The sequence below is a fragment of the Mastigoproctus giganteus genome, chromosome 6 (assembly GCF_048544385.1).
Source record: "Mastigoproctus giganteus isolate SK-2022 chromosome 6, ASM4854438v1, whole genome shotgun sequence".
NCBI classification, from domain to species: domain Eukaryota; kingdom Metazoa; phylum Arthropoda; class Arachnida; order Uropygi; family Thelyphonidae; genus Mastigoproctus; species Mastigoproctus giganteus.
The window spans coordinates 185539355-185555841 of NC_143580.1; the positions used below are offsets into that span (position 1 = coordinate 185539355).

General features: G+C 37.6%; 1 protein-coding gene across 1 annotated transcript; it reads left to right on the forward strand.

Annotated features, from left to right (window-relative positions):
* The first annotated feature begins 376 nt into the window (after positions 1-376).
* LOC150084807 (uncharacterized) lies at positions 377-16242 on the forward strand. Its single transcript, XM_090375558.1, has 5 exons — positions 377-423; positions 3923-4129; positions 5398-5529; positions 13657-13903; positions 15867-16242. Exons 2-5 carry the CDS (start codon positions 3980-3982, stop codon positions 16238-16240), a joined length of 903 nt encoding a protein of 300 aa, XP_090231684.1. The 5' UTR covers positions 377-423; positions 3923-3979; the 3' UTR covers positions 16241-16242.
* The last annotated feature ends 245 nt before the right edge of the window (positions 16243-16487 follow it).

Genomic DNA, 16487 nt, shown 5'->3' on the forward strand with positions numbered 1-16487 from the left:
TATGCACTGCTGCTCCTTCCCACCTGGCTACGGAGGCGCCTCATCAAACTTGAAAACGTTTTATTGCCTCCTTTGTTATTAACTACACTATTAAAAACAATTTAAGAATATGCAAATCAGAATCGACTTAGATTTTAATCCCCCCACCCCACCGACTTTTAGATATGCTACTGATTGATTAAACACCTTTAACTCACCAACGTCATATGTGACGTCACTTTCTCGAGTATTCCAGAATGTTTACCTGAGTTTCACTGTGTGTTACGGTTTCTAGATCGGAAAATTTGATAACCCTAGGCTAAGATGAAAGTTCAGATGAATTATTATTTACTCTATGTTCATGAATGAATGTACATCAATCATTATGAACCATCTCATTTTAAGAACCATCTCATTTACCATGGGGTGAAGTAAATATCACAGGTAATTTAAAACGGGCTTTACAATTATATTCATTGCTGTTATTTTATTAATTCAGATATCCTTTTCCTTTCCCCCTTTTTTCTTGTCCCTCATTCTTTATCTTGATACTTTACTTCGAAACTGAAGCGATAAAGATTTTGAAATATTGCACCGTTAGTCAAAGACTGACTTTGTTTGCTTAATGGGTATTTCTTTGTAAGACGTATTATAAATTGAACGGAGAATAATTAAATTTTATAAAGAACGTCTACAACGGTTTTTGTAAACACGAAGCACATCAAAGAGTATAATTGCTTCATTTTTATTAAATGTTCAAAATACGCGCGCCATCTGCAAGTGTCGCGAGGAGCTTTGCTGGCACGAAGGAAGAGGCAAAGTAGCAAACGATTGTTTGCTTTTAAGTATTAATATCAATATTTGTACTTCATCACTATTAACTCGTAGATTTAAAGTATTTTAGGAAACCCCAGGTCATTGGACATATAAAAGGGAACCTTCCATTAAATAAGTATACTTTTGGTGACAAGTAATCTGTTTATAGCTTGATAAAATAACGTTATACTGCGTTGTTTTTATCTGTCATTATAGCCTGGGGATCATAGTCTCTACTGTGACAAAGTAGTAACCGATTTAATATAATCTGTTCATATTAACGAAAATGTTCTGTAATTTGGAGGACGTGTTTAATAAAAAAACAACAACATAATCTCCTTGCTACTTACAATGCAGTTATTATAATGAATCTGTAGAATAAGGTTTAAGGGATTTTTGTGCGGTTGTCGAGGAGCTTATTTCTACATAATTACAAAACATTCTTTCTTAATCTGATTGTATTAATTCGCGATATATTTTTACAACATTAAAAGTACCAATTACCGAAATGGATTTTCTCCGGTAAAGCGCAAATGATATATTTAATCTCATTAATGTAAGATAATTGCTTTCAGGAAAGAGAACGATTTTCCTACCAAGCAATATTACTAAATATGACACTCTCCAGAGCTAGCGTTTTTCTTAACAGAGAGGGACTGGGGGGGGGGGGGGAGTTGGTATAAAAAGGCTATGCTTCAAGTTTTTCTGCGCGAAAGTGGAAAAAAAAAAAAAGCCTTCTGCGAATCATTTAAAATTATACCCTCCCCTACATTTTGTCAAAAAATTCGTTTGCAACTAACTCCTCTTTGTGCCTACTTATTTATTAACAGAGTAATTTAAGTATATATTGCAAATTCAAACAGACCAGGATTTAATTTAGAAAAAAAAAAACACTTTTATATTCATGTTTCATATGAATATTTTATGATAAACAGCACAAATTAATGATTCTCGTAAAGAACATCTTGTCAAGTTCTGCTTTTCAGAAATGCAGTAGCATCCTCTATTAGAGAAATTCGCAGCATAATATCTTATTTCTTTCACACTCAAAAAATGTAAAAATTAAAACATACATATACAGGGTGTTTCAAAAGTGATGGTCAATAATTTAAAGGTGAACTGTACAGACTACAATATGCAAAGAAAGCCTAGTAAATATGGGTCCTTAAAGTGAATCGTATTCGAGATCCACCACTGACTTGTTTGTTTAGATTAGGTTATGCTCATTCTCTCCCTTTCCTCTCTCTCAGTGCTCTGAGACGTAGCAGGCATAGTACTTGTCAAAGGATAGTCAGCATGGAAAGAGGTTACAGCAACGAAGAGTATGCGGACATGCACTTCATGTATGGTAAAGCCAACAGTGCACTGGGGGCTGCACGTTTGTACCAAGAAGTATTTCTCCGCCGAAGGCAGCCCAACAGGCGCACATTCATCAGGGTACATCAACGCCTTAGAGAACCTGGGCGCTTCGCACATGGAGTACGAGCAGGTAGGCCCAGAAGCATAACAACTGATGTTGAAGAAAGGGTGTTAGAAAGAACAGAATAAAATCGAGGAATTTCGACAAGGAGGGTTGCTCTGCAAGAGCGTGTACTGAGTCATAGCAGTGTGTGGCGAATTTTACATCGCTAATTACTGTACCCCTACCATACCCAGCGTGTACAAGGTCTCAGCAATACAGACTACCCTCCCAGAGTGAACTTCTGCCAGTGGATGCAACAACAGTGTGTCCTGAATCCCCAATTTTTAAACAACATTTTGTTCACTGACGAAGCTGGGTTTACTCGTGATGGTATTTTTAATTTTCACAACTGTCACGTTTGATCCGACGAAAATCTTAATGCAATTCACGAGTCACGACATCAGCAACGTTTCTCGTTGAATGTCTGGGCAGGAGACCGTCTAATTGAACCACACTTTCTGTCAAACAGGCTAACAGGAAAGCTGTACCTTCAGTTCCTGCAGAATGTTCTTCCAGACCTCCTTGATTATGATAATGTTCCACTTCAGCAACGTCAGAACATGTGGTTTATGCATAATGGTACACCGGCACATTTTGCTCGAGTTGTGACTCGGTGTCTAACTAGAAGGTATAGTCAACGGTGGATGGGTAAAGGTGGATCTGTAATATGGCCTCCCAGATCACCAGACTTAAATCCTATGGATTTTTGTATGTGTGGTCATGTAAAAAGCTTGGTGTACACTTCTGACATTAACACAGTTGAGAAATTTCGGGTAGAAGGAGCCTTTCAGCAAATCAGAAATGACTCAGGAATGCCTGAGAGGATTCGCAACTCAATGCAGAGAAGACTACAAAGCAGCGTACGGATGCAAGGACAGCATTTTGAACACCTTTTGTAACATCTGTAAAATCCGGTGGTGTTGAAACCAAAAATTAAAAATGTATTATCTTATGTTTAATAAAACCACCCTTAGCAAAGGATTCACAGCTTTTTGCTAAACTAGCTCCTATAGTCAGTGGCGGATCTTAACAGAAAACGTGCATTATCTCGAAAACGGTTCATTTGCGGCCCGATGTTCACTGAGACTTTTTTTGCTTATTTTAGTTTGTACTTTTCACCTTTAAATTATTGACCATCATTTCTGAAACACCCTGTATATTTTTTTAAAAACAGTGTACAGTAGCAAAGAAGTTTTATGTTCAAAGCGGCTAATTAGTGAATTCATTAAAGTGCTGCAAAAAAATGCAAACATCAGAAATATCCCTAAAGCAATACAGAGAAAAAGCTTATTAGCCAATTACTTACAATGAAATTATTTAGCCAATTAGTAAGCATTAGCACGTGATTTGCCACTCGTATTTTTAACTTCCTGTGTTGTCCAGGCAAAAAAAAAAAAAAACAACAACCAGCAATCCATGTTTGTCCGCTGTGTGATTATGTTTTTATTTGAAAGAAATCTTAACAAGTGCAGTGTAAAATTCCGCACCATCGGGGTTAAACGTCTGCCAGATCAGCAACCCTTTGAGGCTTAGATTTTCTCAGAACTCCATCCTTGATCGTTTCTAGCAGATGAATGGGAAACTCAATTAAATGCGGCCTTATTTAAATGACACAAAACTGAGCACTATTTCATTTACTGTCATCATAATGTTGTTTATTTACAGGATCCGTAAGTAGTTACTAAGTTTACAAGTTGCACTTCAACGACCGAAAAAGACAACATGAAAATTTTGATCTTACTTATGAAATGTATCCTGACTGCAGCTCACGGACGTCTTATAGAACCCCCGTCTCGATCCAGTTTGTGGAGGTTTGGTTTTCCCACGGAGCCAAATTATAATGACAACGAATTGTTCTGCGGTGGTTACCAGGTGAGAATTCTACATTTATTTATTAAACTAATTTTAATCTTATAAATGGGTATATCCAGTGCCCCCCCCCCCCTTGACAGCGTCTTATGTGTGTAGTATCGTATTCCTATAATTAATGTAGTTTTGCTAAGCTTTGGCGTCTCTCAGCTAAATCTTTTTACAAGTGTTGTTTATTTATGGTATAAAACGGGGCACCTGCCAGTTTCTCTTAATGAGAGATCATTAATACTATTGGTTCCACTTTTCTTTACATACAAATAGACCCACATGGGGGGGGGGTGTTCTTATCCTTCTGTTCAGAGAACAACCTCCTGCTGGCCATCTTTCCTCTCAAATAAAGAAATGCGTTTCTTTTATACAACGTTGCTTTTTTTTTTTAAATAAACAAATACTCCATCTGTGAGTGGATTAATCCCAAAACATATTTTTATTTTGTTCTGCCATCTTTGAAACAAAAGTGAAATAGACTTCACTGGTCAGTGATAATGGCGTGACGCTTACTCGTTACGTCACAGTTTCAAAATGGTGGTCACACGTCGCCTCGCGCAATAAGGTGGTGACATAAGGTGTTCATTTTTAGGAGCTTAAAGTGATAAACAAAAATTCGCTGAACACTGAAGGCTACGTAAGGTGATAGATGCTTAACTGCAGATCGCATCCATAAGGGGTGGCCTCGCGATTAACACCAGTTTGAATCCTTGTAGGTAGCAATAAGTGGAACTCGTATTCATAGAGATCAATCACAATGACACCGTGGTACTAATGAAAGAGGTAGAAGGAGATGACAACGTTGAGAGGAGAAGGTTGAAAAACAGTGCAAGAATTGCTCGTAATGTAAAGCAAAAAATGTTTTAATTTTAAATATCAAAAAAATTGATTAAAATATCATTACTTATGTCAAAATATCAGTTTATATTATGTCTATATTAAGTTTGCTTTCTATTTAATTAAACCGGAGTAAATATTATTAATATTTCAGTATATTCTTATTGAATTTTGGGTTAAGTAACTAAATTTATCACTTTTTTTTCTCTCAGTTTGTCAGTCAACTTTTTTTCTTTAATTATAACGGTGCTAACGTATAATAGTTTAATTAAAATCATATTAACTGTTCGCAGTGATAATACATATGATAGATGTTTGAAAACCACAGGTCTAATGCATTTCTACTTTTATAAAAGTGCACTGTATTCTTTATTCTCGATCACCAAAATATGCTTTGTTTTGTAAATACATTCTCTCCAGCTAATGAAGGACACAATTTCTAGGTTCAGTGGCAGACAAATGGTGGAAAATGTGGACTCTGTGGTGATCCTTGGCATATGCCCTCTCCTAGAGATAACGAGGCTGGTGGTAAATATGGAAAGGGGATCGTCGTTCGAAAATTCAGTCCGGGTCAGGTAAGTGAGAATGACACGTAACGTAAAGGAATGTGTTTTTAGGTACGCAATGCATTTTTTACAAATTAATTATAAGTTTACAAATGAGTTTGCGCTGATCGTATTAAAACATATTCAGGAAAACAAAACGTGCACAAATTTTATAACCAAAAATATGAAACATAAATAAGATTTGCAGAGAATCTTCCTGGCCTATTCCCGATTACGATATGCCACCTCCGCACTAGCTCAGCGGTCACGATCGCTGCCTTCATCATGGCCGAGTTAGGAGTTACTTGGTCCCCCACAAACTCGGGCCTTTCATTCAGCAAAAACAGAGAAACCAATCATATCATTTCAATGTATAGACACAACACACAGCAGCCTCATAATCATAGTTGCTTGCCCAATCACAAATAAAATGAGATATATAATCTCCTTAACCTCCCTCCTCTGGAACTGGCCCATCAAAAAGCCGAACAGATTCCAGGTTCTGCTTGTGTTACCTACAAGCCATGGATACCTACCCACAGTATCAAACACTTTTTTACATCTTTCGCACTGCATGATATCATACAGGTCAGGACGACATCTCCATACCTTCTAGCTGTGGGTTCGTCGAAAATTCATTTATAGGCATAGCTCAATTATCTGTGAAAAGTACATGGTTCCATCAGTTGCCATTCCAGGTTAGGTTTTTGATGCCAGTTCAAGGAGGTTTTTCTTTAGGCACAAAGAAAAGAATTCTTGAACCGGAAAGGACTGGAAACTATGGATCACTTTACAAAGTGATCCATAGTTTCCAGTTTGTAAAGTAGACTTTGTAAAGTGGAGTGCAATACGGTTTCTGTGCACCTTGCGGTCACTACAACGTTGTATCGACTATCCTGGAAGTTTTCTCTGTTTCTTGGAGCTGTTTTCATACTTCCTCTCCATACACCAGCCAACATTTATTCGTCTTGTGGCTACTGGTTTGTTTTGACATACTTTTTCTCCTTCGGCCCCTTCTCCCTCACGAGCTGTTTAAATGGTGTCGCCTTGTCATTTCCAAAATTGCTTACATCGAAATTTGAGAGTTTTCAGTCCAAATAAGGAAAAGTGCATTACTTTAATGTTTGTTCTAACATGCAAGAATGCGATGACTATGAAGCCAAGCTGTGGCAGACTAGTTTCACATTCAGATTGAATCAGTTGGATGTGTTGCCTGAAAAGAGGGGAACTTAATGCTTAAATTATCGATCTAAAACTATATTTTTATTCAAGGGATTCTCGTTTGTGGGGGCACCTTATTGAACAACTTGAGTACATAGCCTCACCTGGATTTCTTAATTTTGGTTTTAAGTCTGACTTGTCGATTATTTTAACTGAGTTACATTAAAATTAAAGAGAGAAGTAATCTAGCACAGAGTGTCTGTGGGAAATTTTTGAAGAAAAGTTAAAAATCTTAATCTTTTCAACTTCTATAGTTATCTTTAAGAAACATTAATACAAGTTCTGTAATTCAGCGCAAAGAGATCAGAACGATTTGAGGTTTGTTCAGTTTATTAAACACCTCTATACAGTTTTCGATAAAAAATAAAAAAGGTTACAAAGGTATGTAGGATCGTAGTACTAATTTATTTTTAACTTTTACCTTCAACTCTGCATTTTTCGACTTTTTTTTCCCTAGTTTCTTATTAATGCTTAATTTGGTTCCTGAATGTTCATATTTAGAATAGAATGCATTTTTTTTCGTGCTTTTTAGGGCGTCCTGCATACAATACTGAACATTTTCATTTTCTCAGAACTGTCACAGTAAAGTCCTATAAGTCGGAGGTTACATTGAACGTTTTCCGTATTTTTTACTCCTGTTACTTCCAGTTTTTCTTCCTCAATGCTACCGTAAGCATCGAGGTAGCGAAGGCCACCCTCTATGTTTGTGTTTTAAATTTATTTTGTTCACGGCACTTCTTCAAATATTATTCCATGTTTTTTCCTCGTCGGAGCATCATCGAAAAGTCCGCCGTCAGTTCGAATTGGGTTCTTTCCTTCGTGAGCTTAAATAAAGTATCGTTCTTGATAGGCAACAGTCTTCTGGATGTAGCTTTGGTAACGACTGAGAATCGATACGATTTTGTATTAATTAAGTCTGTGATAAAGAGCAGGATGTACGGTACGTTGTTGCGTATGTTGTAATTAGCCGATCTCCGTCTGAGATCGGCCGATTACAGCCTAGACTGAAGAGGACAATTCCTCCAGTCATCGAAGAGAATCGAACCCAGACCTCTTCAAACGAGTGACAGACGGAGATGCAATACCCCTAAAGATGATATACATGCTATGCTGTTTTATTACATCAGTACCTAAGGATATTCTTAGGTACTTATCCTCAAAGGCAGATAGGTATACTAAAAATATTCCATAAGATACGTGAAGGACTTGGATAAGAAAGATATCTTAGGGAATAGAAAGTACATTTAATGTTACTGGATGTGGGGTACAGTGTTAGGGGGGGGTGATAGAGGAGGCAACTCCCATCGGGTAAGTATCGCAGGGTAAACATTAGAGTGGACACCACGCTCATCAAATGTCGTATGAGGTCTGTTTAATAGTCCCTACTATGCAGGTATAAGTAGTGCTCGCTGTATGGCAAATGTTACGTATGCCGTTCGATTCGCCCAAGTCAAGTGAGCTACTCGAAATCATCGACTAAAGATGAAGAGGAAATGCTGCAATTCTGCGAGGAGTTTAATTTGTCACAATAAAGGGTGTTGATTTTTTTTGGATGACGTCACCAGTGCTCCTGGAAAACTGATACAGGTATGCGATAACATATTATTATTAGCCATATGGCGCAGGGAAGCAAAGAGAGAGAGAGGGGGATCACGAAGAAAAAGAAGAATAACTTCTGGGTGTGCCAAGCCCATACTCACCAGATGTGAGCCCCTTTTGAACAGGAGAAGCGATAATTGTTAATAAAATAGTTACAAAATTAGTGGCGCCTGGTCTAACGAGTCCCAAAATTTCCTTTTAAAATTTTAAGCTTAATTCTGATACTACATTTGCAATAAGATCAAAAAAACATTTCAGTTCGAGTTCTTTCAAATGTTGCAAACTTAATCACAGCAGAGGATATATGGTTTAGGTACGTTCATGGCACCGAGATACTTTTGAAGATTATTTACGTTATCGTATCGATTTTTAATACGAATACTGAGTCTGTCTGTACAAAATAAGGCCCAAGAGCAGTAGAACAATTTTCTCTTCTTCAAACATCCAGTTAACTACTTCACGCTTTTGTAATATTCTAACTGGAAATGTCGAGTGAATTTTTGGTTCGTGTTTAGAACGTAGACAAAAAAATTGACAAAACCAGATATTCTCATGCTTATCGAAAGCTACTGAATGGCTTTTCTTCCAGAGTTTCTGAAATATGCCGCTTTACAGCTAAATATGAAGAGGCAGTGTCATAACAAATGCTTCTCTTCGCGGATATTCAGCACAGCACTTCAAAGCGAAGCTCCAATCCTGAACAAGCCCAAAATAAGTTGAACATCTCAAAACAGCAACAATTAAATGCCGTGCTAAGAAATTAACAAATTGTCTAGACAAGCTTAATGTGATAACACAACTTCAAGATAACACAATCCAAAGTGTATGTTTATTCGTTCAGCGAATTTCAGACACTGTTTTTGTTGTAGCTTCCGCGGCGTGGGCGTTGTCACGCCATGACAGCAGAGTTGTTCCTCAGACAGAATTTGAATCACGATTTCTCCAAATGAGTGAAAAGTGGCGAATTATTAAAATGTAAGCTTGACTCTTAAGGATTTACGTAACCAATTCTTTATTGGCTGTTGGATAACGTCTCTCACCGTCTTTATCATGTTTCTCTTAAAAGTATTTCACTTTTCAAACTAGCATTTCGCAAGGTTTTCTTTAGTCCAGCTCCTCTTCAAATGTTTAGGTTAATGATTTTGCATTTGTATCCTTCCCCGGAGGAATAAAACTCCTGCAGTGCGCAGATTACATTTCTCGTAATAATCTTATCCACAGTAAACACATGCAAACTACTGTTACCTTCTTTAAAAAGTGGGTTAATACAAGGGAGCCCGGTGTGATTGCCAACTTTATTAAAAATACAACGAAATGCAATACTGTATTTTGACTTTTCCCATAAACTACATACCAATTAATTAATAGCGCTTCTATCGCCTTAGATTTAATTGTTCATTCACTATAAATAATATTGTTTCATCAGCCTATAGAACACCTGGATTCATAAAGAAATCCTCTTCCTTATTTCAGTTTTACTTTAACTACATTAATTCTTCCCGTATTAAACATTTCTCGGTCCATTGATGTTTATACTTTTCTGATTTAATAAATAAGATTGACAAAATTTAAATCCGTATTCTAAAGTACTACGACAGAATAAAATACTTAACTATCACAACAATAAATATCACAAGGCATACCTAAAAAGAAAGGAGGAATATTTTTTAAATTTATTGTTTTAAATACAACAATTTCAATGTTTATCCTTTCAATATACTCTCCAGCCACGCCTATGCAGCGCCCCATTCGTGATTTCCAGGATCTAAAACAGCAGCGGAAGCCCTCGGAAGATACCCCTTTAATTATTGCGTTGTGTTCTTCTAAACGTCTTCTAAGTCTTCAAATCGCTTTCCTTTGAGGTGGATTTTAATTTTTGGGAACAGAAAAAGTCGCACGGCGCCAGATCTGGTTTATAGGGCGGGTGCTCCAATGTTGTGATTTTGGTTTTTCGTTAAAAACTCTCACTGCGATAGAGCAATAAGATACGACGCTTGCCATGATGCATAAACCATTTGTCCGACCATAAATTTGGCCACGTATTTTGAATTTTTTCACGAAGTTTTGCTAAAATATCAATGTAGGGTGTCTGATTAGGTGTAAGGTATATTTAGTGTCAGACGGCACCAGGCGTTTCCCCCATCTCCGTGTTGCTTTCATTGTGGGTGTACCAGTTTGCTGGAAATGCCAGAGGTTTAAAAGTGTATGGATATTGTGTATGTGTAGTGTCATGTACCGTTGTTCATCTGGTCGTTTAGCCGCTGGTCCCCTGCTGAGGCCCAACGTTGCCCCACCTTTGCCCCGTGGAGGCAGACCAGGAACCCAGTAGTTTTAGTTTCACTCTGGCAGGGCCTGCCACCTAATTTCCTGAGATTTCAGAGGCTAGGACCTTAAAAAAAAAAAAAAAAAAAAAAAAAACGCGCGCGTTTTTTTTTTTTTTTTTTTTTAAAGTCGGTTTGATGATCGTTAGGTGAGGGTGATAATGCTTGCATAATAAAGGCCGAAAGAATGGGCGAACGGGAATTTTGACATAATTAAGTTTTTGTGTGTGGGACATTCGCTAGCATAAAGATAGAGTGGGTGGGAGACTGAAGGCTGGGGGGGAGGTTAAAGCAGAAATATGGGGATGATAGAGTAGGCAACCCCAGAAGTCAGTGAGGCCCGCCCATGCCTCACCAAGAGAAAGTAGGGGGCGCCGGGGGGACCGTCCCACCACCGGCGCAGGGGAGGGGATTGAAAGGCACCAGGCAAGGGAGCCCGGTGTGATTGCCAACAAGCGTCTGCAGGAAAGCTATACTATGACCCTGTTGGTGGTGTCCAATCTGGTGTCACGTCCGAGTTGTCATCCTTGGGACCTGGGTCCCGTCAATGTTAGTCCTTTACCTTAGTGTGGTTTATTTCCTAAGCCTTCCAGTTCTCAGGAGTGTGTCTTGTTCACATAGACCCAGCTGGTGGGATGTCTAAGTTTGGTAGTCATCTCCATTTGTCTTTCATGGGACATGGGTCCCGTCTATGTTAGTCTATTTTGGTATAGTTTGTTTCCTGAGTTTTCTGATGTCCCAGTCCTAGCGAGCTGAAGAACAGATGTTCTTTGGTTATAATGGTAGTGGGCTGTGGCCATTTGGTTTCTCCTCCTCCTCCTCCTCGCGAACAGTACGTGTCTGATTAGGTGGGGCAATTTCATGATGAAAAACACTGAATCCAAAAATTTTATAACAGTTCTCTACTCGAAATTACGATCGCTTATTTTTCCGCCGAAGGTTTTTAAAACCCTTATTCACTTAAAGAGGCACAGTTCAATCAAAACTTAACTTATTGAAACGAAACAAAAATTTATCAGTAAAGGAAAAACAAGCTGCAGCACGATATGAATGTTGTTGGCATGCGTTTCATTTTAGCCGCAAACTTTGTACGTTTCAAAACTATAATAGAAAACCTTTATATATTAGAATATACATTTAACGATTAAGATTTATTTATAAAAATTCGCAGAAAATGTAATAATTATTATCTAATTTCGGAAATTAGTTTTAACATTCCCAAAAGAAACTCGTCATCATTTTTGAATTAAAGAAACGGACCATAGAAAATTCCGCTATCACAATTCTCATCTACAATTAATATTGACCACTCGTGTATTTGATTGCAATGGTGCACCAAGTAAGGGTGATTTGGCATTGTGCTGCATTTAAGACTACTGATTTGGTTGAATCAACCTCTAATATCTATGTATGTGTTAGAAATGAATCGGTGAATCACAAAACGTCTTTTTCCAAAATTCTGCTTACCCTATCAGACTGTATACTGTAGCATCATCTTAAAGGGATGGTCGACTGTCCCTCATTTATAACTGTGATCGATATTTCTAAAAATACTCAAAATATTCAGGGTTTCCTCTTTCGGTTAAACGGTTGGTAGCTGCTTGGAAGATTGGGAATGGCAAAGAGCAGGACAGTTTCAAGCAACAGTAATTTCACAAAGTTATGGAAACAATATTAAAAAGTAGGAGATGTATCTCGAAGTAGTTCAAGGCCGGCCAAAAAAGAATTAAATCATCCTAAGATTAACTCTATCTGTACTAACAGTGAGATGCCATAGGGAGACGACTGCCAAGGCAGCTATATCTGAAATTCTCAGAGACCACAGCAAACTGCAATTTCATGGCTTCTGGAAAGGAGAGCCGACCAGGCTAGCCAGGTGGGTAAAGTGCCTGCCTGGCAACCCAAAGGTAAAGTGTAAAGTGTGTTTAGGGTCAAACGGCATCAGGGGTTCCCCCATCTCCGCGTAGTTTACATTGTGGGTGAACCAGTTGACTGGAAAAGCCAGAGATTTAAAAGTGTATGGACTTTGTATATGTGTGATGCCTTGTACCGTTGTTCATCTGGTCATTTAGCCGCTGGGCCCCTACTGAGGCCCAACGTTGCCCCACTTACGCAGACCAGGAACCCAGTAGTCTGTTTCACTCTGGCATTTGGCGAAATCTCAGGAAATTAATTTCCTGAGATTTCGGCGGCTAGGACCTAAAATAAAAAAATAAATAAATAAAAGAAAAAAAAAGAAAGAAACTCAACCCAAAGGTCGCGGGTTCAAATCCCGCCTCGGGCTTGGATCAGAGTAAAATGCAAAAACTTTGGGAAATGCATTATGGCCACAGAAGTCGATGCGCCAACAACTGACAAAAAAAAAAAAAAAAAGGAAAGGAAAGGAGACACTATGTGAAGCGACCAATGGCCTGCTTTCTCCCTCCGTAAAGGAAGACCATGTGACGATGCAGAACAAGTCTCTAGAGTCGAAAACAATGGACCAAAAAATTCTCTTTACAGATGGAGAGTCATTCTCGAAACTGATTCTTGTTAATTATGCAAACTCAAGACACATCCACAATTAAAATGCATTGCTCGCAGCTTGCACGGAGTGGGAATGGTCGCTGTTTTTTTCCAAATCGGTGAAAAGGGTTGGTTTGAATTTCATCTCGACGGGAAGAACTTATAAGGGTTCTACCTCACTGGCTGAGTTCGGCGATCTCGTGCAAGATTTGCACTCTTTTTTTTTTTTTTTATCGTGTTCCTCTTTCGGTTTGAAAGAAACATCCTGCAGAACAAGCAAAAAACCTGACCGCAGTATAGATGTCACTGCAGACACCATATATGGACTCCTTGTGGTCTTTTTCATGGCGCAAATTCTAAATAAATTTGACCAATAAGTAAACACACCAACTATAATTCTTATTAACATCGTAAGGTTTATTTTTATTGATTTACGTCAGCCCATAGTCGATGTTGTTTCATCTTACTCTTTTAGGGATAATTATATTAATAAAACTTTTTTTTTCAACAGATAATAAAAGTAACCGTTGAGATTACTGCTAATCATTTGGGACACTTCGAATTCAAAATCTGTCCAGGTGATACTATGAAAGATCCGAGCCAAGATTGTTTAGATCAACACCAGCTCCCTCTAGCAGACGAGTCTGACAACATTTACCGATTGCCATCTCCACGAACTGGGAATTTTACAACATATTTAAAACTTCCAGATGACTTGCAGTGTAAAAAGTGCGTGTTGCAATGGACGTACGTTACAGGTGAGTAAAACAGCAAGATGTATCCTTGCGCGCTACTGCATAAACGTTTTAACCTTCCTACGAGTTCTACTTTTTTTTCCCATACTATTCAGGTAAATGCATAAAAATAAATTCAGCTTTAATCTGAATGGATTCGTATCTGAGCTGCCATTACTTAAACCTCCCTCCCATTTTACTGCGATAGAAGATTATTTTGTTTCTAAAAATATCTATTAAAAACAACAGACTTACAACACATTTAATTAATTGTACTCTAGGTGATAAAGTAGCCTTTTAAACATTAAGCCGGAAAGAAAAGTGCAAATCACTAGTGTTCATCATCTACATCCGGAATTCATTGTGTCCGGAAAAATCTTCCTCGCCTTAATAGATGGACCTTTTTGCGATTCTGGCAACTTTTCAAACTCCCTTTCTTTCCTCGGAGATTTCATCAAATCCCTTAATGATAATGACGTACTTTATTATCCGATTTGATATTCACAGCAGGAGGCAGTCATATTTTGCTAGTGTGCGCAAGATGGGAGATTTTTCTTATTACTTTTCGACTCTTCCAATTGCTTCAATGCGATGTGTTGTCCATTTTAATCATTCTGAAAATTTCTCTTTTTGGACCGCTCTATTATTCTCCCTCTGCCCTTCTTCCTCCGTTAGGAATGCAAGCTTATTTTTGTGATTAATATTCCTTTTATTTTAATATTAGTATTTACTTAATGGTTGCAATATTTTAGAATGGAATTCTTGGAATAGAGGACTATTTCAGATGCTTTTGATGCTCCCATTGGTTCACGCTTTGATGGAGTCAAGTGCCAGCTGCTTTACGGTGAGCTAATAAATTACTCAATAGATGAAGGATGCTGATGGGATCATTTAAATGATCAATGAGCACGAACGAAGGAAGAAATAAAATTAAGGTTTAATAAACGAAAACAAAAATGAAATTTATGATAAATTATTTAAACAAAAGCGAAAAGTAATTAAGAGAAAAGGAAAGAATCATTGATAAAATTAAAATAGTAAAATATAAAGTGGAAAAATAGTTAAAACTACTAAGGGGAAGGAATAACCAAAAATAAAATTAAGCAACGTGAAAGAGTGATAAACAAATTAGTCGAATTTATGCGCGAAACGAGAAAATTTCGGTTCTGTGCATCCGCCACATTGCCCATTCATTCCTCCAACCAACGCGCGGAAAAAAAACATAATATCCAGTGCTTCAGCTGTAATATAAAGTATGTGGATAGCCTCAGTGATATGTATGAAGAAATGCATATTAATTACTGTATATCTGTCGGATCCGAGTTTAATGAAATTTGTGAAAGATAGTCAAACCGTTCTAAAAGAGTGAAATATAAAATTTCTTGGAAATCCGTCCACTGGAAATCGAATTATTATATGGAGACAAATAAATAACAATTTTTCTGATTTATTTGATCGAATTTTAATTTAGGATGGTTCGACGAACCTTTCTAAAAGGCCCAAATATAAAATTTAATGAAAATCCATCCACTGAGAGTCGCGTTCTAATATGAGGACGTAAAAAAGAAAAATAATTTTCTGATTTCTGTTGGTCCGATTTTTAATTAAATTAGAATGGCTTGAAAATCTTTCTTAAAGGCGCATATATTAAAAATTTCACGGAAATCTTCCTACTATAAATCGAGCTGTTACAGGCGGATAGACAGACGGACGGACACGTTAATACAATAGGAGCATTATGCATATAGGCTAATGCGCCTAAAATGATAGGTTAAGCGACATTTAATGCAATTAAAATATTTGAGAACAATTTTACTTGTATGAGAAATAAAATTATAAGTAAAGAAAAATGCCATTTTAAATGTCTTAATACTGCATGAAATTTTAAATAAACGGATTTACTGTTAGAAAAATTGTCATGAATAGTGAACAAATTTTGACGTCTGAATTAAATTGCATTAACTGAGAATTTCTTTTCCTTCCTTAGGGAATAACTGGGCATACTGTAAAGATGGCATAGGAAGAATTGGGTGTGGTCCTCAGGAAACCTTTAGAGGCTGTGCCGACGTTGCTATAGGCAACGAGACTACTAGTATTAGTTCTTCAACGACAGAAACAGTGAGGGATTTATGGACGGACAGTGAACCTCAGTCAGAAGCAACACAGAGCATCCAAACAGTTCCCACCCCACCACAGATAGAAACAACACAGATCATTCCGGCAGCTTCCACCCCACTACACTCAGATGTTGGATTATGTCATGCCGTGGGACTATGGAGAAGGCTTTCGGGACTGAACCAGTGGTGCTTGATTAATTGTGCCTTGGGCTTCTGTCCTCCATCTCATTGCGAATGTTCATAGCAGCTGGGACATTGGAATTGACAAGTGCTGAATATACAAAATGCAACGATTAACCCGTCATTGGGATTATATCTCACATACATTAATGTTTTATATCGAATTAAAACGAAATCTTATTGCATTTATGCAAAAATAGAAGCTGCAGAGACGAATAACGCAATATCATGACGGGTTTTAGTAAGTAATAAGAAAAGTATGAAAATGCAAAATGTATGAGAAAAAATAATACAATATGCTTGACGGCAAT